Genomic DNA, 24,933 nt, shown 5'->3' on the forward strand with positions numbered 1-24,933 from the left:
TCAAGATATTGGATTGGTCAAAATCAGAATTTCACTGTGATTGGATAAAAAGACAATTGTGGAGCTCGAGAATTCGACATTTCAGCCAATGGCATAGCATTCCATCGATTTACCATGCGGACGCAACTGCTCGTGGAGCTCGTGCCGCAGCGGTCGACGGTCTGCCTCTCCTTTGAGCACGCCAATGTGACGCTCGACGACGTCAAGACCCGCCTGCAGGTGCGCGCTTCGTGAGCCCCCCCCACCTGAAGCTGATGTGTGGCACCTAGGTGGACCAAGAACTGCCGACCGACGCCTTCCGATTCCTCCATGGGACGCAGCTCCTTGACGGGCTTGTGCCGCATGCGCCCTCTGTCATCCGCGCTGTCCTCGCACACGGTCTTCTCGGTGGCAAGGGCGGCTTCGGTGCCATGCTCCGCAGTCAAGGCAAGGGCGCGGGCCAGAAGCCGACAACGGATTTCGGGGCCTGTCGGGACTTGAGCGGTCGTCGTTTGCGGCACGTGAACCAAGAGATTGCAATCCAAAAGTGGAACGACGAAGAGCAGATCCGCGAGCAGCGTAAGCGTGACGGCGTTGACGAGCGCGAGCTGCCGCCGGAAGAGACACCCAGCGGGATTGCCGGCTGGCACCTCAACACGCCGGCGTGGGCCGAGGGCTTTGGGAAGAAGAAGGGCTCCAAGACCAAGAGAAAACGCAACACGATCATGTGCAACAACTGGCTCCAGGCTCGCGCGCGGTCGACGCCTCCGGAGGACGCGCCGCGGTGGTGGGGCTGCCCCCGCGGCCGCAATTGCAATTTTGCACACGGTGAAATTGAGCTTCGGGGCGAAGAGCTCACGCTCTACAAGCAACAGAAGAAGGACGAGGCGCAGCGTCAGAAGGATGAAGCACTTGCCACCTACTTGCACCCGGTCGCGCCCACGGTACTCGAGACTGACGTCAACGACGCGTTCGCTGCCGGGCTTCGCAAGCGTCGCGCGCTGCAGCAAGCGCACGCCGAGCAAAAGCAGGCGCTCGAGACACAGATGGTGTACGCCCCCGGCGAGACGCGCTGGGCGACGGCGGCGTCCACGGCGGGCGCTTGGCTCGTGCCTCTGAATGGTAACGTCGTTGTTGCACAAGGCACGCCCGAGACGGATGCGAGCGTCCTCGGACAGGGCACGTTTGGCACTGCGACTGTCTTTGGGTGCGCCCTGCACTCTGGTCAGTGGTACTACGAGGTTGAGCTCGGCACAGCCGGCATCATGCAACTCGGGTGGGCTGATGCCATGTTCGAAGCCGATGACGACGAAGGCGACGGTGTGGGCGACCATGTTGCTTCGTGGGCCTATGACGGTCACCGCCGTTTGAAATGGACGAATGGCGACTCGACAGCCTACGGCGATTCGTGGGCGCCCGGCGACGTGATTGGCTGCCTCCTGGACCTCGACGCGCGCACTGTGTCCTTCTCGCGCAACGGCACGTCCCTCGGCGTCGCGTTTGATGACATTCCGGCTGCGACACCGGCATCTGACTCGACGCTCGGTGGCTTTTACCCGGCCGTGAGCCTTGAAGCAAACGAGCGGCTGCTCCTCAACATTGGTGACCGCCCGTTTCTCCACTGCCCTGAAAAATACAATCCAGTGCTCCAAGCACTCGTCAAGGCCAAGGCGCCTTCAACCCCATTTGTCCAGCCAGCTGTATTGACGCCCGTTCACGTGGAAGACCCTTCGACACATCAAAGTGCTGCGCTTGCCGAAGCGGCCCTGGTCCAAGCTACGCCCGTGCTAGAAGTTTGTGATGAAGCGACATCGCTGCCTGAAGCCAAGATCGACCTCACGGCGTGCACGAGTGTCGAAGACCTCATTGCTCTTGGGGCTGACACTCTGAAGGTCGAACTTATGGCTCGAGGCATGAAGTGGGGGTACGTCCTGCCCGGCGAGCGATTCATGGCGCTAACATTGCTCTGTTTAGTGGTCTCGCTTTGGAGCGTGCCAAGCGTCTGTGGAGTGTCCGTGGTCTCGAGACCATTCCGTCCAAGCTGCTCGCTCGTAAACCAAAGCAGTAAACGACGTAGGACCCGTTTGATGGATTATTAAGCGGGTGATGTATCGGTGCAAAAATGAAATGTGCAACATGGACGCGCTGCGTTTACTACCTAATGGTGACCCTTGAGCTGGAGCTGAGTGAGCATCGTACGGCGTGTTGGCGGTGCGCGGGGAGCGTCCGCGTCTGACTTGAGGCTAATGCTGGGCACGAACGATGAGCGCTGCGGTGGCGCAAACGAGGCCGGGAGTGGAGGTGCCATCATCGGCGGCGGCGTCGGCAGTGGCGGCTGCCCGTGGAATTGCATCGCAAGAGACGCCACGTTGAAGGCCGGGTTCGATTGCGGTGGCGGTGGCGGCTGCGGAAAGAATTGCTGCATGGAGAAAGCTGGAGGCGGCAACGGCGGTTGGTACGACGTTGTCGTCGGCAGTGGCGGTGGCGGCGGCTGGTACGAGGACGAAGGCGGCGGTGGAGGTGGGTACGGCATAGGAGCTGGCGGCATCGTCTTCGGAAGCGGAGGCGGCATCGACGGCGGTAGTGGTGGTGCTTCAACCGTCTTGGCAAAAGCGGCAAGGTCAAACGGGCGGTCAAGTTGGAACGAGCGGTCCATCGGAGCCACGTTAAGCGCGTCGAGGCGGAACGAATCCGAGAAGGACGGCACATCCATCGATGTCGACGAGTGCAGGCTCGAGAGAAACGAAGAGGCCTTGGGCTTGTTGAAAAGGAACGTATGCGGCACGTCGTCACCGTCGTCGTCGTCGTCCGTGTTGAAGATGGGCGGCTTCTGAAGCAAGATCTCGTCGTCGTCGTCGTCGTCGTCCAAGCCATCTTCTACAAGAAGCGGGTGTCGCGCCGTGCGGGGCACGGTTGTTTCCTCGATCGAGACGATTTCTTCTTCCTTGTGCTCGTCGTGATCGTAGAGGTCGCCAAGGCAAAGGCGGTACTGGGCTTGGTACTCGGGACGACAAAGACGATGGCGCTTACGCTGCATTAGCACGCGAAATGCCAAGAGCTTGTCGAGCTTCTCCGACTCCATCGCGGCAAGTTCAGCGGCAAACTCATGCTCGAGCTTGTACTTCTTGATGTACAGCTGAGCAATGTGATGCTGCTTCTCGCCAAGCGCGACGCGAATGAGCGATTGGGGTGCGTATGCTGCGTCCGCGTCGAGGCCGAACTTGGATGCGTACTTGAGCGCTTTGTAGAGCTCCTTGAACGACAGCATCGAATCGAGCATTTGCCGGAGAAGAGGCAAGTCCGCGCCGAGACCGAAGTCTTTGATGGCCGCGATGGCAGGGAGGAAATCGCCGCAGAGGATCATGCGCTCGACGAGCATACGCGTCGTGAACGCCGAGGGACGACCCTTGATACATTTGAGCGCGGCGGCCCACTGCTGCTCGTTCATCATGCGGTCGACGAGCTTGTCCAGAGAGAACTCGTCTTGCAGTTTGCATTCCTAAAACAGTTGTGTTGTGAGATATTATGACAAGCACAAGAAGCGTACAGTGATCGCGGCAGACGCATCTGTCCACGCACGCTCTTCCATCAATCCCGCGATGAGCTGCTTGGGCGGAAACACACGTTCCAGCTGGAACTGTTTCGTATACTTTAGCGCCGCCTTGTACTGCTGGGCGCGAATCATGGCTTGGATAAGCGTCTGCGGTGTCCAAGATGCGCGAGGTGCAGGGCTCTCGGGCGAATTGAACGCCGGGACAAGCTCTTGGGCGTAGCGCACGGCGAGATTGAATTGGCCACTGCGAACAAGATCCTTGATAAAGAGCGTGACAAGTGCTTGGTTCTCGCCCAGCTTGAGGTTGCGAATGAGCCGCCCCGCGAGGTCGAATTGGCGCTGGTCAAGCACGAGGCGCACTACATCCGCGAGTTGGTACTTTTCCGACAAGTATGCCGAGCTCTGGATCCAACTCGCGGCCTCTTCGAAGCGGTGGCTCGTAAGAAGTACTTGAAGCTGCTGCTCCAGCAGCGCTGGCGCGAGGTTCACTGCTGTGGTGCGAGGAGTGCGTTCCTTCGGGTTTGACTGCGTCGGCCGTGCCCGTGGTGGCGTCGGATCTGTAGCGTCCTGAGATGTCTTGCCGCGAGAGCGGGCCCGCGGAGGCGCTTCGCCTGGCGTCCGCCACTGCTTCTTGCGGCTCTTCGCGTCGTCCGCCATCAAACACTCTCCCTCGGGGGCTGGAACCTCTCGGACGCGATACCGCAAATGATGGCCTTTCACGGGACCACTCTATTTCCGTCATCCATTTAGTAAATAGTGTGTTGTAGAGTGACGACTCTCGCAGCTGCCGCTTGGTGCGAGACACGTCTCTGGACCTCATTTGTCGGGGCGTACCGGTATGTCGTCACTTGGTATAAGTACTAGGAATGTACTTCACCCAAGTAAGGACAGCCTTCTCATCTCGACAGTCCCCGCAACAGACCATTGGGAGATTTTTGCCAGTCCTTTGCAAGTCTACGCTATGGTGCAAAATCGCATGTTCTCTACATCACACACTATTCAAGTATGACACTATTATCGTTGGAAATAGGATTGGTGGTTTTTTCAAGAAACCAAGGTGCTGCAAGATGGCGCTCGAAATCGTGGCCGTGCAGGACAAGTGGGCCGAGCTGCTCCCGCCCAAGATCCCGCTGCGCTACGCCTTCTTCCGGTACGAATTCGATGCAGCTCACACCTGGCCTTGAGCAGCCATGCGCTAGGTACCTTGGCTTCTGCATCAAGAAGCTTGGCGTGGGCGGGCACACGTCGACAGGCGCGCAAAAGCTGGGTCTGCGTGCTGCAGTTTGGTTCCGTGTCAGCAGTAGCAAGGGCCTTATCCTCGAGCAGTGTGTTCGAAGCGCCTTCAGCGACGGGACCTACTACGTGCAAGACTTGGCCTTCCAGGACGAAGGTCTTCACACATTCACAGTATCCGTCGAGGCGCCTACGCTGGCTCCGATTGCACCACTTGTGTTGACCATGAGCATCCACCACTTCATGCGAATCGAAGATGAGCCAATGCTTCTCAAAGGACCGTATGCACCACTGCGTCGGCTCGTCAACCCGCGGCTGTCCGCAGACCCGCCACAAGCTCTCGACGGTACCGAGGATGGCATCGTGCGGGAACTCAAGACGATCAAGCATAGCCTGCGCGCTTGTGATGCCAAGGTACATGCGGTCAATTGCGCCATCTGACGACGACGATGAAATAGTGGTGGATGCGAGCGTGCGATACCCAGGGTGACCTTGAGGAGCAAAAGCAGCGGAGTCTGCAGAAAACATCAATGGTAAGGTTGACGACTTCACCACCACAATGTTACCCGACATGTATTACATTAGGAACATGAAGACCGCCCGTATCGTCGAAAGCCCGTCCGACCCAGTACCTAAAGTCTCTTGTGAAACGGTTTCTCATGTACTGTACTCATATAGTTCGATCGGGTGACAAGCGAGACCATGACGGGTACTTTGAAGGGCGTCAAAGAGACATTAAACGTCAGCGCCGAGGCGAAATGCGCATCTTCTCAGTCGAAGCGCTCTCAGGTATGCTACGAACGCAGTGCCAGTTTCATCTTGCTCACTCATTATCAACGTAGCAAACGAAACCAATATTATCTTCAGCAAGAAAGAGCTGCACCAGCAACTCGCGTTGTATGCGCAGAGATAACGCCAATTTGGATCCGTAAATATGGCTCTTGCCACATTTATATAAGTAGGTCCCCCTACCAAGGTAACCGCTCAGTGAAAATCTCATCTTGAATTTTGTATCAAACACATCAAAGGAGGACTAGCTATTTGGACCGAGACATCAATTTGGAAAATCGCTCGCAGCAGGAAGAGCCATGGCGACAGGAAAGCGAAGCGACTGCCTCTTCGGGACGTTAGCCTTTACGAGCGACGAGCAGCAGCGCACAGATGCGTACCTACGCCAAAAGCTCAACCCGGACGTGCTCTCTCGGCGGCCTGGGCCTGGCGGCCGGCGCCTCACGTACCTCGAGAGCTGCAAGGCGATCGAGATCGCAAATGAAGCGTTTGGCTTTAACGGTTGGAGCTGCCGCATCGTCGACTGCAACCTCGAATACGTACGAAGCATTCACTTTGGTGATTTCTCGGTCAACACGGCTCGTAGAAGGACAAGGACAGCAACGGCCGCTGGAGCGTCGGGTACAGCGCAGTCGTGCGCATTGAGCTCAAGGACGGGTCTACGCACGAAGACGTTGGATTTGGAACGAGCGATGGCATGAAGGAGCTAGGTGCTGCCTTGGAGCAATCCAAAAAGGTACACTATTCAAACTGGTAGAGGCCATATCGTTTCCCACTTACATAGGCTAGCATTTCGGATGCTCGGAAGCGGGCGCTGCGTCTCTTTGGCGAGTATCTTGGCAACTCGTGCTATGATAAAGAGGTATGCTGACAATCAAAGCCGGAAATGGTCACTGAATTCGTCTACGTAGCACATCAAGGACGTTGCGGCAAACAGGGTAGGTGACGCTATGACAATTCTCAGGCAACTTGCATCTCGTGTAGGCTAACAACGTACCGCTGCAGTCCCCGACGTCGATCAAGCTCGAAAACGGGACTACATCCAACGCTATTGCAGTCGAGCCCAACGCCCAACGAGTGCTGCCGCCAGCGTCAAGTACCTCTCGCGCCGTCAATGGCTCCAAGGCGCAGACAGCTGTACAACGCAAGCCGGAAGGTCCACCGGGTGTGTCAAACCAGACTTCTGGTATCGTGCAGTACCAACCCGCAGCGGTGTCTCGACCGCCGCAGTACAACCAGGCAAATCAGTTCAACCCTCCGCCACCGATGAACCGCGGACCTCAGGGTCCCCCGAATGTAAAGCAAGAGCCGTCGTTTGCACCGAAACACAACAACTCGTACGCGCCGCGCCCGGCGTCGACTGTCACCGCCGCACCTGTCACTCTTGTGGACCACGGCAAGCGCCCGCTACCTCAGCAACAGGCTTTTCCGCGTCCGATGACCAACATGTCGCCCTCCTTGGTCAATGCGTCGCCGTCTCTCGGTTTTGACCGAAAGAGCGCACCCGTGTGCATGTACCCAGGCGACCCTGGCGTTGACCTCGACGACCTACGCTACTCGCAATTTGAATTTGACGCCAACGAAACCAACGAAAGCAACAGCAAGAAGCACAAGTCGTAATGGATCAATTAAGGCACGATGCCGTTCGTGAGTTTCTGGAACTTGTCGTAGCGCTTCGTCCACTTGTTCTTGTAGCTGAGCTTGACGAGCTTCAGCGCATGCTTGACGGTTGCATCGAGGGGTAGCGGCTCGGCAAAGCGCTCACGAAGCCGCTGGAGGTCCTTGAGCACGTCGCGGTTGGTGAAGCAGGGAAACGTCGACTTGTGCATCATGATTTCGACTAGCGTCAGTATCTTCTCGGCGTTGCGCTAAGGCGGCAGGGTTCGTTTTTCGTTGTCTCTCACGTGTCGTACCTGGAGCGCGACAAAGCCCGCGGCAAAGAGCTGCGCAAACTTGGCAAACATAGGTGACTGGACGCCGCCGAGGACCTCGACCATCTCCTTCGTGAGCTTGAATGGCGCTTGGCTCTCGAGGCTCCAGTTGCCGCCTGGCGCGATCCCGAGGAGGAAGCCAAAGTCGATGTGGATGAGTCGACCTTGCGTGTCGAGCAAGATGTTGCCGTTGTGCCGGTCCTTGATCTGGAGGATGAAGCACACGAGAGAGTACGCCGCGAGGCTCTGCACAAAGTTGCGCTGCGCCGTGCGAAAGCCAATGGATAACGGGTCACCGTACGTGCGCTCAAAGTGCACACGCAGGCTCTTGTAGTTTTTCTGCTTCTTGAGTGCATCAAGCGACTGGGCATCGTTGATTGTCTCGATGAGCCCTGTGGAGTTGCCCGTGGAGACGATGCGGTACGAGCGCAACCAGAGGGGGAGGTTGGCGCCGGCAAAAATATCTCGAAACTTGGCGATCAGCTGCAGCGCAAATACTTCTTGGCGCATGTCGTCGTTCGACTTTGATATCTGCAATATCGAGGATTCGTGTGTGGTTATGTTGAGAAGGAGCTTACGACCGAGACGAGGTTCCAGCCGGGACGATGGCCGTCCGGTGACGCCGCCTGGATGCGCTTCTACGCGTAGCGTGCAGGGATGGGTGTATACCGCAGCTTTGTGCTACCTTCTTATCGCTCCAGCTCTCACCGAACACACATGGATCAAGGAGCATGAGCTTGGACAGTCCCATTTCGTACGCGGTCTTGGAGCTGCGACGCAAGATGCTCGAGTGAAGGTTCTCGTCCACAATGTCCTTCCAGGTCGAAACCTCGTCGTCGTCCAACTCGACGGCGCTGAAGATCGCGCCGAGTTGCGCATGAACGAGGCGTGCAATTTCGGCACCGTCGTCCATCAGACACGACGATGATGCCGTCGTGAGCGACGGCGTATGCGTCGGAGACAAGGGGCTGTCGTCGAGAAGCATTGGCTCTTCTTTGTTTTGGGCGTCTTGGAGCACCTCGAAACAAATGAGGCACGGCGCACGCGAGTGTGTCGAGAAGACTGTGCCCTCGTCGGGGAGAACGCGCAACACACGCGCAAATGGATCTGACGCACGGCCCAGCGGGATATACGCCATCTCTGGGATTTCAAGCTCTCGAAGGAGGCCGGGAAGAGCAGGCTTTCGAAGCTCGCGCGGCTCCAAGTGGCGCATTTTCTCCGAAATGTCGGTGAGCGCGCGCACAAAGTCACGTTCTTGATGAAAATACTTGTAGCGCTTGAGGCGCTCGGTCTCGACCCATTCGAGGAGAGCACTCTTCTCGGCGTCCGTAAGAGGCATTGTTGGATCCGTCGCATTGTCGTTGTCTTCGTTTCGAATCGCATCACGCAAGCCCGGGACATCATGCACGACCTGCGAGAGCTCGAGGTGCTGGTTCACGACCTTGGCCTCGATCGACAAGAGGAGCATGGCCACAAGATTGTAGGACGGTGACTCGCGGCAGTCGTGGATGAGACTCTCGAGGAGCCAAAAAAGCTGGAGCGCCAGGTGGATCGAGTTGCCCAGGTGCGCGAGATATGATTTGCCCTTGCAGATGGAGAGAAGCAGAGGAACAAGCTTGTCCGCATTGCGAGGTGTGTCTGCGTGGACTAGCAAGTGTACGACTTGCTGGAGGTAAAATTCCACCTACAAGAAAGATGGAATCCACGCATCGAATACAGTGTTCGGACGTCGTCGATCGACCGCGTCGCATACTGTGCGAGCTGGTCCACAATGAGATCTGTTGCCACGGCATGGTCCCGGTACTTGTGCAAAAGCCTAAGGCGGTGCACTTAGACTTGTGTTTTGGTATGTGACATACGCAACGGCGACGTGGCCGTCAAAGTCAGGCTGTCGCAAGCTGTCGGCGATGAGCTCCTTCTCGATGTCGTCTGAGCAAAAATTGAGTGCTGTCATCGCATGGTGCCAACGCTGCTTCTCTGTCTTGGTCTCTGCCTCAATAACGAGGACCTTGGACTTGATCGTCGAGACGATGAGCGCGTTCTGGTACGTCGTCGAGCCCACGAGCGACTCCTTTGTGCCTTTCTCCAGCTCGTCCATGTCTTTGACCCCGACGACCGAGTACGACGTGCGTGGCCCCGCGCGACCCTTGGCCTCTTCCTTGCTTGCAAAGACCCCCAGCGTCCGGCCCAAGAGCACGCAGTAGCGGCGCCGGCGCATGTGCAGTTTCACGATGAGGTAGCCCTCGATCTTCGACGGCTCGGCCGCAGGGTCGTTGTTGTTCATGCTGTTGCGTCTGCGTCCACGAACGACGACTGCGATGGAAGATTGAAGCGGTTTTGGATCTTGGAGTTTTGCGCGTTTTACTCTTTAAAGAGTCGTTTCACGTTTAGATCGCCGTTCACGAAACTTGCTTTTTCTCCACGTTGATAGGTGGTCATGTCGAGTGTCGCCGCGTCCATAGTGATTTGCTCCGCGTAACTTGACTGTTAAACCTCCAATGTGTCGAGTGCACCGTAACTCTTTGTTCCTCAGTAACATAGTAAGCTCAACCTCCCGGGCGAATACTGCGCATCGCAGTCGACAGGTGCCCTAAAGTACGGTGACATTGGTCGCTCGCTCAGCAATAAATCCTCGTACCCGCAAGGTCAGCACTAACTCTGATGTGTGCGTGTGAAGACGCAATATCGTGGGCCCTATATGCAGTGCACTCTCGAGCGTTCCCTGCCGTCTTTGCTTAGAAGGCGCGAAATCGAAACTGTTCCAGATATGGTTGACTTGAAACGAGAATACCAGTCGCATCCACGTTTCAACAACTCGCATTCGGTTGTTTGCTCGAACATGCCGACGTATGGAGCGGGACAGCCCCTCTTGCACGCACGGCGCAACGCGTTCACCGAGGCGGACCGCAAGTGCCGCGACGTCCTCTGTACTGATGTGCTCTGCGCATTGTCCATCATCTCATGTTGCCCGATTCGTAGGCATTCTCGTCTTCCTTCTCCTATGGGTGGGAATGGCATTTGTGGCTGCTGTCGCGTACCAGGTTCGCATGATCTCGATTTGCATGCGCTGTCAATTTAACTGTGCATCAGAATGGCAACCCTGGTGCACTCATTTACCCTGTGGATCACACAGGTTGGGATGGAAGAGGTCGTTAATGTTTTTAACCATGTTGACCAGGGAACTTGTGCAACGCGACGTATCCTGACATGTACTACCCGCACCCTCAGGCCGACGCATCTGCTCACGTACACTATTGAAGATGCTTGAGTGACGATCGATGATAATATGACGTCTCGAGTAGGTGCCATACTACGGCATTTGCGTCGCTCAGTGCCCCATGAAAGGCGACGTCGTTGACGGGCGCGCCTCGAACGCCAGCTTCGCGCCACTGCTTCACCGCTGTATGCCCAAAAACATATCGGACATTTCGACGCGAGCTGCTTACGAGGGTGTGTTTGGTGACGCTTCGACTGCCTTCAAGTATCTCTCTCGCTACATTCACGACCTGCAGGTCACGTACAAGGCCATATTGGGCATCGGTGCTGTCGGCGGCTTCGTCGGTTGCCTCTTTTGGCTCGCACTTCTACGCATGGTGCCGAACCTCATCGTATGGGCCAGCATTCTCGCTGTCCTTGTCGCGCTTCTCGCATGCACGGCTGTGTGTGCGTCCGAAGCCAACTTGGTTCAAAGCTCTCAGATCAGTGTCCTTGCGTCGTCGATCCGGCTCGAAACCAACGCAAGCCATGCTGCGTACTTCAAAGTGGCAACCATCGTGCTTCTTGCTATCGACATATGCTATGTGCTAGTCCTCGCTTTCCTTCGGTCACGCATTCAGCTCTCGATTGGCATCATCAAGGTTGCTTGCACCGGCCTCTCGGTACGAATGTGGACTCGAATCATCACTAACCAATACGTTGTGGTAGCACATTCCCATGCTGCTGTTTTTTCCAATCGTGCCTGCGCTCAAGCTGCTCGCACTATTTGCATACTTTGTCGTGTCATCCGTGTACATTGCGAGCTGTGGAAATCTCTCAGCGACGCAGCTGAAGGCTACAATGCACGGACCCCACTTCGCCGAGACGAGAGACAATGCGACAGATCCGAGCGTCATGAAGTACCTCTTTGCCTACAACGTCTTTGGCGTCTTTTGGACACAACAGCTGATTGAAGCGATCGCTGTGTGCACGATCTCTGGCGCAATTTGTCGCTACTACTGGTGTGACAACGATCGGCGCCGTGATCTTGGCTGGGCCGTCGGGTAGAGTTTCTTATCTCGTAGAACGGATTGCTAAACGTAGCTGCCTAGGGCGTCCGCGTATTACTCGTTGCGGTACCATTTCGGAACGCTGGTCTTTGGCGCCGGCATTCTGGCGGTCGTGCAATTTCTTCGTGTGCTCCTGGAATACGTTGACCGCCAAACGCAAGGGACACAAAACAAGGCTGTGCAGATTGTCGTGTGCTGTTGCCGCTGCTGCCTCTACTGCCTACACAAAGTCGTCAAGTTCCTCAGCTCGAATGGTTACATCCTGGTTGCAATGAAGGGCGGCTCGTTTTGCCACTCGATCGTCGACGCTTTCAACCTCGTGGCCGCCAACCTCGGCCGCATTGGTACACAGAGCATCGTTGCAACTTACGTTTTGTTCTTGGGAAAGATGATCATCACGGCCGTGTGCGTTCTCGGCATGTACGCCTTTGAGGTGTCCCATGTGTTGTTGCACCTCACAAGCCCGTTTCCCCCGCTGATCGCGACAGGTCTTTTGGCGTATGCGATCGCGTGTCTCTTTCTTGGAGTTTTCGACGTTGCCATCCACACGGTACTCCTCAGCGTCTGCGAGGACGAGAAAATAAACCGCACGACGGGTCAGTACTATGCGACACCAGAAATCCGCTCCTATTTGGATGACTCGGCCAAGTATGCTTTCAAGCACCACCTGCCCGACAGTCAAGATGCATCAGTGTAAACAAGACCACGGGATCATGTACACACGAGAGAACAAGTGTCGTCTATGAATGTAATGAAATGCATATTCTACGCGATGAGAATGCTGTAACACCGTCGCTGCTGCGCCAGCATGGTACGCGTGTGAGCCCAGTGGCCCTACAATCTTTTGCGAAAGGGGTTTGTAAATGGTACGATTGTTCACATATATTTATGAGGACGTAGTGCACAGGACTGTCCGGGCTGTCTCGTCGAGAACATCGTCGTACATGCTGTTTTTGGTGGAAGTACGGCCATCAACATTGAATTTGGAATTGAGAGGCAGGGTCCGGATGTTGGCACGTGCCTGGAGGCGTGACATCGCAACGTAGAGCTGCTCGTGCGCAAAACCGGATTCTATCAACGCGAGGAACCGTCTGACCTTGGGACTTGTCAATAGTCATCACAAATGCGAGACAAACAGGGAGCTATAGACGCTTCAGCTGGAACGGCAGCGTGTTGTGTGCAGGGATGGAGTATTTCAAAACTTATAAATGTGAGTACACTCACTATTTACGTGCACTCAGAGCCTACTCAACGCTACAATGCTTGCGCTTCTTAGCCGGTGCTTGCGTGGGTGCCGCCGCCGCTGAGCCAAGTGCTTCAGCGATGTTCATACTCGACTGGGCCTCATCTTGCTCGTGTTGAGGTCGAAGAAGTTGATGAGCGTCACGGCGGCTTGCGAAGCAAACGTTGCCGACTCGTGGGCATCAACCAGCATGCGGTCGTCGGTCTCGGACCCAATGACCTGCTTGTTGAAGGCCAGCACAAGTAGCATCTCAAACTTGATGTTGCCGAGGACTGGCGCGACGGCGATCCGTTCAACTTGCAAAGCAAGTGGATCGCTCTAGAAAAGCGTTCGAGTCCGGGCTCGCCAGCTCGCAGGCCGCAGTCCGTTCAACGAGGCGGTGTTGGTATCCGTTCTTACGCCACCAGAAGGTGATGGCGAGAAGCTTGTAGAGGCGAACCCAGTTGCGGCGCATGATGTTGCGGCGAGCAAACTTCGTGTTGGAGTCAACAGCACGGTCGCAGATTTGTACGCGCTTGAGAAAATCAACAAAGTCGATCTTCTGCGTCATCCACGTGTTAAAGCACTGTTGCCGATGCCTGCGGAGGTGCTGGGCACGCTCGTATCCTCAGGGTCGATGATTTCCTCGGGTTGTTGTTGTTGGAATGAGTCTATTGAGATATTATTTCCTACAGGTTTTTCTGTTTTGTTTACACGGTGATTTGAGTGAGAGGCGGGCGTCTTTCGGCGAGAGTGCGTATTTTTGGTGATTTGTTGTGGGAGATTTTCCTTCTAGGCTAAGTGAGTAACGACGCCCTCTTGGCCAATCCCGAACGGGTTACGGCACGGCGGTTCTTCCGATTGGGTACACCGCGCAGAGGCAGGAGATCGGCCAATTGAATTTGCATGCGCGCAGCTGGTTTGAACCCGCTATCCGTTCGAGCTCGAATTTAAGTGGAACGCCTCGACCACTACACCAAGGGCTGCCCCTCTGATGATTTCCTTGGGTGCAAGGTTGTACTTGGACTCTTTGTCGATAAGCCTCGGTGCGCCACAGCTCTTGCTGACATTGTCGCCGATCATATATTTGCCCGAAGCTCACTTGTGCGTTCTCTCCTCAGCCATTCGTACCTCTGAAAATTACCGTCCAGTGCACTCTGTAGAGATTTTGCAAGGATCCATTCAAAGGTCTCGACTGTTGTATCTATGCCGCATCATACGGTACCGCGATGTCTTGCATTCAATTCTGAATATCAAACGCGCTTCGAATACGCAGTAAAATACCATGCCATTACTGGGGCTTGAAGTGGGGGTAACCTACTTTTATACCTATCAACTCAACGAGGTGCCTGAGTTAATGGCGATTCACTTTTAATATTGAAATATGAGTAAAAAACGCGACTTACCACGTACAGTGCACGCCATCTGTAGCCTACCAAATAGCTTTTTCTGTAACAATTTCGGCTCGGGCCTTATCTGGATCCTTCGCATACTAGAACTAACATAAACCAAAAAAGTATTATCAATAAAATTGAAAAATGGTGTAATAAAAAAGTAAAAGTAATGAAAAACAATCGAGCGATGGTACTTTTTCGTAGCAATTCAGCTCCCCGCAATACCACGTAGTATTGCCCCTACTTTGAACGCCGATACCTTGCTCAGTTTTTTCAATTTTTGCAATCCGATCTTATGTATCTCTTTCCTCAGACTAAGCAGTCGAACTTTAACGTCCTTTTCCTAGAACATTAGTAGTGTAACTCGGAGGATAAACATGTATTCCAATTAAATACGTATCCTTGAGGTTCTTCACAGTATTTATCTGTAAAAAGCCTCGGCTTAAAGACCATCTGGTGTGAATGTTCTTAACAGAGATCGATATCGATCACCGATATTAGAGCTTCTCCACCCGTTCGCGCTATCCTACACTGGCTCTGTAAAATTTCCAAATTTGTAAAAACAATTCCGGGGAGATGCCCCACCGGTCCCTGTGAATTGCCCGGTATCTGTATAATGTTTACCGGGTGAGCAAAAATTGGCCGAGCGCCCTGTATCCTGGAGCCTGATACGAGGCGCCTGGGCACCCTGGCTTTTTACCCGGTAAAATCGCGAATGACTCATGTTTTGTTTACTAGTAAAAAAATGTATACAAAATCGAATTTTAAGACGAAGTTCGAAGTTTCGACGCCAGACAAATCGCGACTCCCTGAATTTGTTTACAGGGCGACCGGTCGGGCGTTTTGTTTTATCTTGCTCTTTATCGCATATACAGGGCGAAATCGCCCGGTAAGAAACCCAGAGCCAGTGTGGGATACAGGGAACCGATGGAGATGCTCTCACTGCGCAAAATATATAGATATCACTAAATATTTATTAGAGAGTGATAGAATAAGCGGCGTTTGCAGCCATAATATCTGGAGATATATATCACGTGATGTCGCGCACATTTTCGATACATTAGAGTGATTTTGCAAGCGTGGAATTTAGGATTGTTCGGCGCTCGAAATTCTGGAAAATTCAAAGAGTAAAAGTCGCGCGTCGATTGTTTTTGCAAACCTGCATCAGTTTTGCGCTTTGGACCGCAGGCACATGGACGACGTCCTGCTGGCACTCCCTCTCATCGCAATTCTCGCCCAATACCTCGTCGTGGCCTCTCGGGCCATCACCAAACCAAGTACGAGCTTCAACTTTAGCGCGCAATCCGATACGGACTGCGTGTACAAGTTCCGATTTACCAAGCAGCAGATCGTCGAGCTCGTGCGCTCGCTGTATTTGCCCGACGGAATCATCACGACGCACCGCTACAAAGCCGATCCGTTGGAGGCGATCTGTATCATGCTCAGCCGGCTCGCGTTGCCGCATCGGCTTGGCTCCATGGTCGAGACGTTTGGACGCAGCAGCGAGGCCTCGTCCGCGATCAGCAACCACGTAATGATGCACGTGTACGAACGACTTCTTCCATCACTTGCTCGAGTGGGACAAAGCTCGACTTGACGCCGACTGGATGCAACACTGTTCGGCCGCTATCCATACTCAAGAGGCTCCCCTTACAACTTGCATCGGCTTCACTGATAGCACCGTGCTCACTAGCACAGAGCAGTGGCCCAGCGCCCATTTGAGCTTGATGAGCAACGGTACCTGCTTGAAAATCAGAGCGCGAAGCACGGTGCCAGTTGGAGCGATCGGAGCGCGAGGACCAGCTTGAATTCATGCGAAGCACCATCGAATTAACGAAGCACCATCGAATTGATGCTCTCTCTCGGAAACAAGATATGCTCCTGTTGTGTGTGCCAGGCCTGGTAGCTGCCCGTCAAATCGATCAAAGCACCGACTACTGAGGGAGAACGATGGACCGTCCGTCAAGCCCTATTGGGTCGCGGTATTTGCTGAGCGGCAGTAAAGAAAGCTCACCCGCGCTCTATGTCGTTAAGCACAAGTAAGCAGGAGCGTTAAAACGCTCGTGAGAAGATTGCGATCTGACGGCTTTGACCAAGTACTTACTGTACTTTTTCTTTTTAGCTCCAATACGAGTAATGAATTCACGATAGGAAGACAGGAGTGAGCGAGATGCTTCTCTTTTTTTCGACTTCAGAAATTTCTCGATGCCCAAATGACGATGAGCCTGATGTTTGGATAATATGGTACAAAGGTGAGACCAGTGGCCGTACGGCCACTCCCTAAGCGTATAGGAGCTAAATCGCTGCCATATTACAAGAGTTCAACTCTTGGTTGTATGCGCCAGTCTCGGTAGAAAAAAATATGCGGAAACATAGATCAATATCTGGTCCCTTAAAAAAAATGATTTTGCAGAACGCGAACTATGAGTCAAGTACATGATAGTGGCATAGTGGCGCTCACGCCGATCTCTTGACAGCAAGGTATGGAGCTGCGCTTTTTGAGGAGAAGAAACAATCAACTGGAATGATTGCTACATACGACTAGGTGCTGCACTATCTCTTCTCTCGACGTTTATAACGGCTTTGCACGGTTCTCTCCTTTAAATAAATATATGCTGTTCCCAAGTCAAAATTAGAGTTATGGTCAGAGAGTCCTGTTCAGAGTCTGGCTTGTGATCAAAATCGACGCAAGTCGTGGTTTGTTTGAGTCAGGCGCGTGTTGTAGAGATGGGAAATGACCACACGCACGGCTTTCCTACTTGGGGAGGAATGGTAATTGGACAAGAGACGGTGGGAGCGGCGGTCGTCGTCCGACGAGATTTGCCAGTTGTCAGTCGTCGCGCCAAGTTGGAAGTGATATGGACGCGAAAGTCTGACAGGTTGGATGAGGTAAACCCTCCGACACTGTTTGACGTACTCTACCCTACTGAACAAAGACGGGAGCCTTCGCTTCCCGTTTTTGATCGATTTGGGTGAATTTTTACGATTAGTTTTCAGAGACCCCGCATTTTTTAATATTTATGACAGCCCAGATGGAAAAAACAAGTGAGTTGCGAAATCTCTTCAATGTAACACCTTGTGGCCAATATTGTTTTCCTGTTTATGAATGAGTGGAACTACCGAAATACTCAGAACAAGAGGCATACGTTTCGCTTTCTCAACAGTTAAGCGTGCCAAGCCCTGTGACAATCTATGGTCAGTCAAATCCAAAGGAGATGCTATCGGCATGCTAACAATATAAGAAGGCAGGGCTCTTGATCGGTCGCTGCATTGCGATCTTACTGGTCAAATCGTAAGGGTTATTGACAGTAGGAGCCCATAGCGAAACTACGATATGGACAACAGGATATTAATTAATTTTAGCTGTCAGCGGATAGCCCTACCCTGACAACCTTCTGACATCAAATTTGCACTAGAATCACGGTGTTTCTGTCGGTAACATCAGTGAATTCTCTTTGGAATACCGGAGCTAAAAAAAATTGTGCTCTGAATTGGCACCAACGTGAATCTTTTACTTTCTTTTCTGACTAACTAAAACTTATCTATCCTGCATAACTGCGCAAGCAATTTTTTAGTCGAATCGATTCTGCCATTAAGCAACACGATATGTGACAACAATTTGCTACATTCTTAATCATTAATTGCCCTGCAAGCGCGTGAGCAGAACAGTTGCAAGTTAGAGCTGATTGTTAGACAACTGAGAACTTTCGGTAGACATGTTTTTCGAGTTTAGATTTAGAATCTCGGCATCTTGGAAATTTCAAGCAGGTGACTTTCAGTGGCTTTCGGGTTGAAGTTGCGATTTTTTTCCGGACTTTCGGTGGCTTCGAGATGAGCATTTCAATTTTCATGGGCAAAATACCATCTTGGACTCGAGAAACAATAGCGGCAGGCCGGGCGCGCGCGATTCGGAGCTCCCAACAATTGCTGACAACTCCGCCCCATGTAACTTAGGAATATCCTATATAGGACAATGCCTGAAATAACCATCTCCCTTCCCAACCACTCCCTGGCTCCCAGCACGCAGAAGCACAGACCTCCCCCTACACCACACTACCATCCCCTTACTATTCCCCTTACCATTCCCTTGCCATCTTCTAAGGCCCCAACACCCTCCTACCCCGGCGCTGGCCCCGGTAGGTCTGAGGTCCCAAGTTACATGGAGTTGCATTTAGGCCACATGGTACATAAAACACCTTATCCTTTGTATGGACAGTTACATGCGGCTGGAATTTTGCTACAATCGAGCGCCACGAGCGAAGCGAGTCGACCCGGCGGTAGCGCAATAGGGACACATGCCATGCGCGAGCGTAGCGAGTGCATGTTGCATCAATTCGCGCCGCACTAATCACGGTAGTAGCGTGTGCACTTGTGGTAGTGCACGACAGCGCGGTAGGATACTGTGCGCGATAGCGCAATGTACGAGCGTGCATTTGGTATCGATGGGGCCTGCGCGATAGTGCGGGACCTTGGAGCTACACTATGTTTTCATTGTGTTAGATCAATGAGCTAGATCGCGATGTTAGAATCGTATCTAGATGTTACGTTCGCTTTGCAGGTCTCTATTGCAATCCGCGCGCCACGCACAGTGCGGAAGACCCGATCATGGTGGGGATGCCATCTTCTGAGGTCGAGCGCAAGCGCGAGTAGCGGAATCGCCAAGCAGTACGCGCCCTGGCAACAGCGACGGCGATCGAGGAGGCCAAGGAGCTGAAGCGGAAGATCACCGCGAGGCAGAGGCGACAGCAGCGATCGAAGGCATCGACCGCGACCGCCACGGCGCCTCAAGGGAAGCGCGCGCGTGCAGCAGCCGCGCCTGTCACAGTAGAATTGCTGGGCCTGCAAATCCGAGTAGCAATCCTTCAAACCACCTCATGAACGTTATCCATCCTGCAATGTTGATCATTCCGCGATGCTGCAGCAAGCTGTTGTGCGTGAAGCGTCCTGCTATGCAGTATTGGACCCGAGTGCTGAAATGATGTGAAGGTTAAAGCGGCTAAGAAAGAGCTCTTCCCGGCGGCGGCTCTGACAATAACAACCCGCATCTAAGCGAGATCGGAACGAAGCACCACCCTCACCGCATAATGGAGACTGAAATTAACGTTTACATCATTGGAGCCCTACAAAGAATCCACCAGGTGCACCGTAGCGCAGCGGAGGTTGCACCGCAGTGTAGCTTCCGGATGTAGGCCGGCGGAGGTAGCGTCCGTCGCACGCGTCCATTCACCATGTGAATGCGTGTTTGCAGTAGGAAGGGAGCGTTGGTACAAGAGCCCGTAAGGGTGGAAGGCATCCACACTGTCTAAGCTACGATACAGACACACCGCTAGGTTGCACGCGGCGCCGATACCAAACTAAAATCAAAAAGCGCGACAGCACCTACCTGCACATACCTTCGACACGGATCAAACCACTGCGCATGCTACGCAGAAAGACCGCTAGATGGCCCACCGGCCCTATGCCCCACCTCGACCACAAAGACCAACCACACCCTGCCCCAAGAAAACCCGAGGTTTGGGGCAGGGTGCGTGGAACTTCCATGCATATGATCCCGTCCACCGACGAGTCCAAACTACGTCACACGTAGTACACGATCCATCCGTTAGATTGCACGCTACCCCAATGCAAACCTCAACCAAAGAGTTTGACCAACACCTGCCCCAAGAAAACACGAGGTATACCCTAGTGGTCACGCTGTTTTAACAAGCGAATGGCACTCCGTTTGTCCGTAGTGATGCGCATTGTCCAGTTTGTTAGGTTCCTCTGGTAAACGGCTCGTCGAGACGAAAGCAATCGCTCGTGTGCGTGATGGTCGATTGCATGAAGGGCTCGATGTATTTTCGAAGAGCCACCCAAAATGTAACAACGACCACGTGTCGTCATAGTTAGATAGAATCTAATATACATTCCCCAAAAGAACTACATCATCGTGGTCTGGAGTCAATTGGCGGACTCCCAATTTGGTCAATTGCATTCGCTAGCTGGGGTACAGCTCTGGACAGGGAGACTTCTGGTGTGGATCGAGACAAAGAGAGTTTGGGCTGCTTGCTCGACGTGGCCGCATCGAGATCTGATCGTGAGCGACATATCGGGGACTTAATGGTCTTCACAACAAGCAATATCTGGGCTTCTTTCTTGCTCAGGATCGTCTTGATCTTCGCTTCGAGGCTCGAGTTGGCCAGTGGAGTCTTGGTGCGCTTCGCAACCGGCTGAATTGATCGCCTCTGCAGCACGCTTTCTGTTGTCCTCGGCAATGGAGGCTTCTGGTCGGTGCACGTTTTGGAGCTCGGACTGCAAGTTGTCGCTCTTGTACAAGTATCCATTGCACCAATAGACATAGGCCACTGCACAGCAAATACGTTCGGTCGCAGACGTGCGATCGAAGTTCAAAGAAAGAGGCATAGAGCATAAGTGGGCCGTTCGTTGGTCGAACGCACGAGTACATGGTGTAGAGAAGCACAAACGTCAATGCTGGCAACTGTAAGCTGCGTTCGAAGTAAGCAATGACTCGCGGGCCTCCTTGCACTTTCCACTTCGTGACAGCAAACACGAATGCGACCGCGTGCGAGTGGTGCTTGAGATTTGGGTCCATGCCGATGCGGACTGTGTTGTCAGACCGTTTGATGAGTTCGATAGGCCTGTGCACAACATACATATCGGTAACGAGGTTGAGATCAATGCCCCACTTCGACTGCGTCCAGTTTCACTTCGACAATTATGAATTCGGGTGCGCAACGTTAGATGACCCACGTTCGACGGCATCCAGAGAGGCGCGCTTGCTCTCCGTATCAAGCCATGCCACCGAGACGTAGCGACAAACTGCTCCGTTTGCTTTGGCATGGACGACGTTGGCGTTCTCGCTGTAAAGCACTTGGCCCGGCGCACCGAGCGCAAAGTGGTCACAAAGCTCGGGGTAGACTTCACATCGGTAGAGCATAAGCGCGAGAGGTACTACTTTGCTGAGCACCCGTCGTCAGCATAGTACGACAGTATTTTTGGGTGCTGCAAATTCCTCGACCATGGCTGCGTTGATGACGCTGCAATTCGAGTTCCTTATCGTGAGAACAAGCGAGTTCGTCGGCCACGCCGGATTCTGGGCCACATCACCGGGTGTCAGTTCGTGTCGAAGTGCATTTACTAGCCGCTCCGTGATAGGCTTGGCACAGATAGGGCCCAAACACAATTGCCCCAGCCCATGCTTGGCCCGGTAGGAAATAATTTGACAAACCCACGACCCATGCCAAAAATTGACAATTTCAAAATCGATGATGTATGACTGAAGTTTAGACATTGTTCATGTGAGAAAGAGGTACTAGTATGAATTGGTAGATGTTATTGCTTGAATAATGATCGCGAAAAGTGAAGGTCATTGACTCCGGGTTGAATACTAAATCTCATCGGTTCCAACCACTGGGTTCCAACCGGCCTGCCCACGCCCACCCTATGACTCCGTGGCCTAATGTCGGGCACTGATTTGAGCTGGGTGCAGGTCAGCAACAGCCTCTCGAATTGGTGGGGGGTAGCCTGGTTTTTGCGTCTTGTTGCACGAGGCACATACAGCGATCGCGCCGGAGGACCGCTCATGCAACACAGCGGACTTATGGTAGCGCAAAACGTTCTTCTTCCAAGACCGGAGCTCCAAATGTCGCTGCCAGCGATCGCAAGTTGGACCAGACTCGTTGCTAATGAGCGCCTCGTCGTTGAATACAGAGCATTCGGGTTGCCAAGCTTAAGCGATAGTTCAGAAGCGCGAGACGAGGGTCGTTCGTGTAGGCGCGCCCCAAGAATTATCTCTTCTTGGGTGTGATAAACGTCATGGTCAGTGCCCTCAAGCTCGCGTTTGCACTTGATTTCGATGGACATGGTCTTTTTCATGCGTCGGTCGCAAGCGGGGTTTGTTGCCACACGCGTCCGAGTGCGGTCACACATGACCACATCTACAGCAGCAGTGGCTTCAGCGGGCGGAACGGAATATGGCAATACATAAAGTATTGGTCGCCATCACTCGAGAATATTATTCACACCGTCGCCAATTGTCTGCGCTGCGACAGCTGCACAAATGAGCTCAGCTGGGCACACCCTTCCATGGTACTGGCAGCAGACCGCTTTCGAAGGTTGCGGTTGTACCGGTACTTCATTGCGTGTGGGAAGGAGCGCAGTGTGTATAGGTACGCGACCTGGACACTCGAAAGCAACGTTGTCAACTCGTCAAGACGGAGTTGAACCTGAAGAACCTGCGTCTCGAGATGCCAACTTATGTGGCGGTAGATATAGCGCCGGCGCTCGATGTGGCCGGCCACTGCTAATGCTGCCCCGCTTGTGTCGCTGTACAGCTGTCACATCCTTCTGTAGAAGGGTCCATCACTGCACAGAGTCGCCAAGCGTCTCTGGGAGCTACGGCTCACACCGGATAAAATTATGCAGAAACGTGTCTTCGTTAAGTCGTACTGGCGCAAAATTTAGGTCCTTGGCCGTGGGATCCTATTGCTGCGGCTGACCGAAGTTGAACATGGGAGCGTTGGAAGTATCTGTGCCAAACATAAACTGGTCGTTCTGTACCGCGGGCGCGGCCATGTCGCTTTCAACTTCTTCGCCTTGGAAAAAGCGCTCGATGATCGTCATCGACTTGTTGTAAATGTCTATGTGGGTATGCATGCATGCATTCGGTTCCACACGATATCATCAAGTATACCTTCACTCTCGCTGTACTGGAGCATCTGGATCTTCTCGACACCATCGCACTCGTCGACGAGGTTGGAGAACGCGTTCACAAATGTTTGGTTGGCTTGGCCTTCCTCTTCACCAATGCGCAAAATGTTCTCAAGGCCTTCGAGTGCGACTGTAATGACCTTGGCGTCGTGCAAGTCGAGAAGACTGCAGAGTGCGCCGATACAGCCTACAAGAGTCCGGCACTTGCATGCGACGTAAAGGCGGCGCACCAAAAAAGACCAGTTGCTTGATCTGGAGCGAACTGCCACCGGACGTTGCGTTCGAGATGGCCCATGCCGCTTCCTTGCGGATGTCGAACTCCGTCTACAGTGATAACTCGTCAGCAGATCGAGAGCGATGACTGGGGCGTACCGAGGCGCCAAGATACTGAATGAGCACGGGGAAGATATCAGCGTCCATAATGTTCTGGATCTGCTGGGTGTTGCCGGCCGTAATGTTGGAGATCGTCCAGCATGCTTCCTTGCGAATGCCCTTCTTTGGCGACTCGAGCAGCGCGCGCAGGCACGGCAAAACGTTTAAGTTGATCATGACCTGCGTCTGGATGTCGTTGCCCGTCACGATGTTACCAACCGTGCGCAGCGCCGGGGTCTGAACCGACGGCGAGCGGTGCATGAGCAGCTCAACAATACGGCGACAGACGCCTGCCTCGATGACCGCCTGGATTTGCGGGTTTTCGCCATCCGAGAGGTAGCTCAGCGCCCAGCACGCATCCGTGAGAACTTCGTCGTCTTGCGTCAAGATGAGCTGTGCAAGCGTCTGCAACGCTGGGCGTACACTACAACGATGCAAAATTAGAACAAATTTGGGCTGAAACATTGTACTCGTCAAAGCGTGGCTTGGGCTTGCCGCGGCAAAAGTTGGAGAGCGTCCACGTCGCGTTGCGCAGCATCGTGGTCTTTGAGTTCGACGTTAGCTGCTGCATGAGTGGCCGCAGTGCGTTGCAGCTCAGAACGATGTCGCGGCACTGAGCAGAGTCGCCAGCAATGTTGCCGAGCGCCCAAACAGCCTGCTCGCGCACGTCGTCGTTCGGCGAGAGAAGCAGTTGACAGAAGATGGGCACGGCGCCGCTGCTAATGACCGTACGGGTGTGGTCTGACGTACCAGAGGCGATGTTTGTGAGCGCCCAAGCTGCCTCGAACTGCAAACTCGGGTAGTCCTCGCGCTTCAAGAGTTCGACGAAGACTGGCACGACCCCAAGCTTGATGACTTCTTCAATCGGAGGGTTCTTCTCTATAGCACGAGTTTGACGATTTTTCGATGACATTCATAGCGTTACCAATCGAAAGGAGCTTGCGAAACTTGCTCACAGACGCGAGCTGGACCTCCGAGTCGGGGCTCTGCAGGTTCATGCACATCTGCGGCAACTCGGCAAGCTACAAAATGGGTTTTAACGTCCCTGGCGACCGGAATAGTCTGGTGTACCTTTTCGAGAAGTGACGGGTCAGCCATACCCATCGTCATGGGCACGCCCGCGGATTCCGCCTAAAATCGGGTCGCATGAGCGTCGACAACACGCGCGTGGGGCGTACGGCCAGACGTCGGCGCTGCTGGAGCTGCTCTTCGCGCTTGACCTTGCGGATCTGGATCGTTGTGTCCTCGCGCTTCTTGCGCTGGTCCTCGACGTCGATGCCCTTCTTGAAGTTGTCTTTGCGCGTCGCCATGCTTGCTTCTCGACGAGTGGAATGCTGTCAACCAGACACAAGAAACGAAGAACCGGTTCAGGTTTCCGGTCCCAAAATATCCGAACGATGCTTTAACCGGTTACACGGTTGCAGTGCAATTTTAGACACCATGATGGACCTGATTCTCATCGCGGTTTTGGATCGTGGCAGGAATT

The 24,933-nt window shown here is 53.8% G+C and overlaps 9 protein-coding genes across 9 annotated transcripts; 5 read left to right on the top strand and 4 right to left on the bottom strand.

Annotated features, from left to right (window-relative positions):
- The first annotated feature begins 105 nt into the window (after window positions 1-105).
- On the top strand, window positions 106-2,141 carry SDRG_13315 (hypothetical protein). Its single transcript, XM_008619395.1, has 3 exons — window positions 106-219; window positions 270-1,903; window positions 1,954-2,141. Exons 1-3 carry the CDS (start codon window positions 115-117, stop codon window positions 2,045-2,047), a joined length of 1,833 nt encoding a protein of 610 aa, XP_008617617.1. The 5' UTR covers window positions 106-114; the 3' UTR covers window positions 2,048-2,141.
- On the bottom strand, window positions 2,138-4,189 carry SDRG_13316 (hypothetical protein; the record flags this gene model as incomplete). Its single annotated transcript, XM_008619396.1, has 2 exons — window positions 2,138-3,478; window positions 3,527-4,189. 2 exons carry the CDS (start codon window positions 4,187-4,189, stop codon window positions 2,138-2,140), a joined length of 2,004 nt encoding a protein of 667 aa, XP_008617618.1.
- A 381-nt stretch (window positions 4,190-4,570) lies between these two features.
- SDRG_13317 (hypothetical protein) lies at window positions 4,571-5,792 on the top strand. The gene is made up of 6 exons (XM_008619397.1): window positions 4,571-4,682; window positions 4,732-5,179; window positions 5,224-5,298; window positions 5,351-5,393; window positions 5,444-5,554; window positions 5,608-5,792. Exons 1-6 carry the CDS (start codon window positions 4,600-4,602, stop codon window positions 5,676-5,678), a joined length of 831 nt encoding a protein of 276 aa, XP_008617619.1. The 5' UTR covers window positions 4,571-4,599; the 3' UTR covers window positions 5,679-5,792.
- A 9-nt stretch (window positions 5,793-5,801) lies between these two features.
- SDRG_13318 (hypothetical protein) lies at window positions 5,802-7,288 on the top strand. The gene is made up of 5 exons (XM_008619398.1): window positions 5,802-6,093; window positions 6,141-6,290; window positions 6,339-6,416; window positions 6,466-6,492; window positions 6,539-7,288. The coding sequence occupies exons 1-5, from the start codon at window positions 5,854-5,856 to the stop codon at window positions 7,172-7,174; spliced, it is 1,131 nt and encodes a 376-aa protein (XP_008617620.1). The 5' UTR covers window positions 5,802-5,853; the 3' UTR covers window positions 7,175-7,288.
- SDRG_13319 (hypothetical protein) lies at window positions 7,183-9,769 on the bottom strand (the record flags this gene model as incomplete). Its single annotated transcript, XM_008619399.1, has 6 exons — window positions 7,183-7,422; window positions 7,468-8,016; window positions 8,064-8,123; window positions 8,171-9,169; window positions 9,214-9,301; window positions 9,345-9,769. 6 exons carry the CDS (start codon window positions 9,767-9,769, stop codon window positions 7,183-7,185), a joined length of 2,361 nt encoding a protein of 786 aa, XP_008617621.1.
- A 525-nt stretch (window positions 9,770-10,294) lies between these two features.
- On the top strand, window positions 10,295-12,523 carry SDRG_13320 (hypothetical protein). Its single transcript, XM_008619400.1, has 7 exons — window positions 10,295-10,412; window positions 10,465-10,526; window positions 10,576-10,618; window positions 10,664-10,731; window positions 10,788-11,363; window positions 11,410-11,744; window positions 11,793-12,523. Exons 1-7 carry the CDS (start codon window positions 10,325-10,327, stop codon window positions 12,445-12,447), a joined length of 1,827 nt encoding a protein of 608 aa, XP_008617622.1. The 5' UTR covers window positions 10,295-10,324; the 3' UTR covers window positions 12,448-12,523.
- Window positions 12,524-13,077: 554 nt separating this feature from the next.
- Window positions 13,078-13,543, bottom strand: SDRG_13321 (hypothetical protein; the record flags this gene model as incomplete). Its single annotated transcript, XM_008619401.1, has 2 exons — window positions 13,078-13,265; window positions 13,393-13,543. 2 exons carry the CDS (start codon window positions 13,541-13,543, stop codon window positions 13,078-13,080), a joined length of 339 nt encoding a protein of 112 aa, XP_008617623.1.
- Window positions 13,544-15,558: 2,015 nt separating this feature from the next.
- SDRG_13322 (hypothetical protein) lies at window positions 15,559-15,963 on the top strand (the record flags this gene model as incomplete). The annotated part of the gene is made up of 1 exon (XM_008619402.1): window positions 15,559-15,963. One exon carries the CDS (start codon window positions 15,559-15,561, stop codon window positions 15,961-15,963), a length of 405 nt encoding a protein of 134 aa, XP_008617624.1.
- A 6,820-nt stretch (window positions 15,964-22,783) lies between these two features.
- On the bottom strand, window positions 22,784-24,792 carry SDRG_13323 (hypothetical protein). Its single transcript, XM_008619403.1, has 8 exons — window positions 24,626-24,792; window positions 24,519-24,578; window positions 24,373-24,469; window positions 23,918-24,326; window positions 23,448-23,871; window positions 23,306-23,399; window positions 23,059-23,262; window positions 22,784-23,005 (listed from the first exon to the last, which is right to left on the bottom strand). The coding sequence occupies exons 1-8, from the start codon at window positions 24,755-24,757 to the stop codon at window positions 22,848-22,850; spliced, it is 1,578 nt and encodes a 525-aa protein (XP_008617625.1). The 5' UTR covers window positions 24,758-24,792; the 3' UTR covers window positions 22,784-22,847.
- Window positions 24,793-24,933: the final 141 nt, after the last annotated feature.

Source organism: Saprolegnia diclina, assembly GCF_000281045.1.
Source record: "Saprolegnia diclina VS20 unplaced genomic scaffold supercont1.58, whole genome shotgun sequence".
NCBI classification, from domain to species: domain Eukaryota; phylum Oomycota; class Saprolegniomycetes; order Saprolegniales; family Saprolegniaceae; genus Saprolegnia; species Saprolegnia diclina.

Bases quoted from the DNA above. Each gene is read 5' to 3' on its own strand.
- SDRG_13315 (XM_008619395.1), top strand. From the start codon at position 115: ATGCGGACGCAACTGCTCGTGGAGCTCGTGCCGCAGCGGTCGACGGTC. The intron at 220-269 runs GTGCGCGCTTCG...TGTGGCACCTAG, and splicing joins ACGTCAAGACCCGCCTGCAG to GTGGACCAAGAACTGCCGAC. The intron at 1,904-1,953 runs GTACGTCCTGCC...TGCTCTGTTTAG, and splicing joins GCTCGAGGCATGAAGTGGGG to TGGTCTCGCTTTGGAGCGTG.
- SDRG_13317 (XM_008619397.1), top strand. From the start codon at position 4,600: ATGGCGCTCGAAATCGTGGCCGTGCAGGACAAGTGGGCCGAGCTGCTC. The intron at 5,394-5,443 runs GTACCTAAAGTC...GTACTCATATAG, and splicing joins TCGAAAGCCCGTCCGACCCA to TTCGATCGGGTGACAAGCGA. The intron at 5,555-5,607 runs GTATGCTACGAA...TTATCAACGTAG, and splicing joins CTCAGTCGAAGCGCTCTCAG to CAAACGAAACCAATATTATC.
- SDRG_13318 (XM_008619398.1), top strand. From the start codon at position 5,854: ATGGCGACAGGAAAGCGAAGCGACTGCCTCTTCGGGACGTTAGCCTTT. The intron at 6,291-6,338 runs GTACACTATTCA...CCACTTACATAG, and splicing joins CCTTGGAGCAATCCAAAAAG to GCTAGCATTTCGGATGCTCG. The intron at 6,493-6,538 runs GTAGGTGACGCT...CATCTCGTGTAG, and splicing joins AGGACGTTGCGGCAAACAGG to GCTAACAACGTACCGCTGCA.
- SDRG_13320 (XM_008619400.1), top strand. From the start codon at position 10,325: ATGCCGACGTATGGAGCGGGACAGCCCCTCTTGCACGCACGGCGCAAC. The intron at 10,413-10,464 runs GTACTGATGTGC...CCCGATTCGTAG, and splicing joins CAAGTGCCGCGACGTCCTCT to GCATTCTCGTCTTCCTTCTC. The intron at 10,732-10,787 runs GTACACTATTGA...CGTCTCGAGTAG, and splicing joins AGGCCGACGCATCTGCTCAC to GTGCCATACTACGGCATTTG.
- SDRG_13323 (XM_008619403.1), bottom strand. From the start codon at position 24,757: ATGGCGACGCGCAAAGACAACTTCAAGAAGGGCATCGACGTCGAGGAC. The intron at 24,327-24,372 runs GTAACGCTATGA...CTCGTGCTATAG, and splicing joins TCGCAAGCTCCTTTCGATTG to AGAAGAACCCTCCGATTGAA. The intron at 23,263-23,305 runs GTGCGCCGCCTT...GGACTCTTGTAG, and splicing joins CAAGCAACTGGTCTTTTTTG to GCTGTATCGGCGCACTCTGC.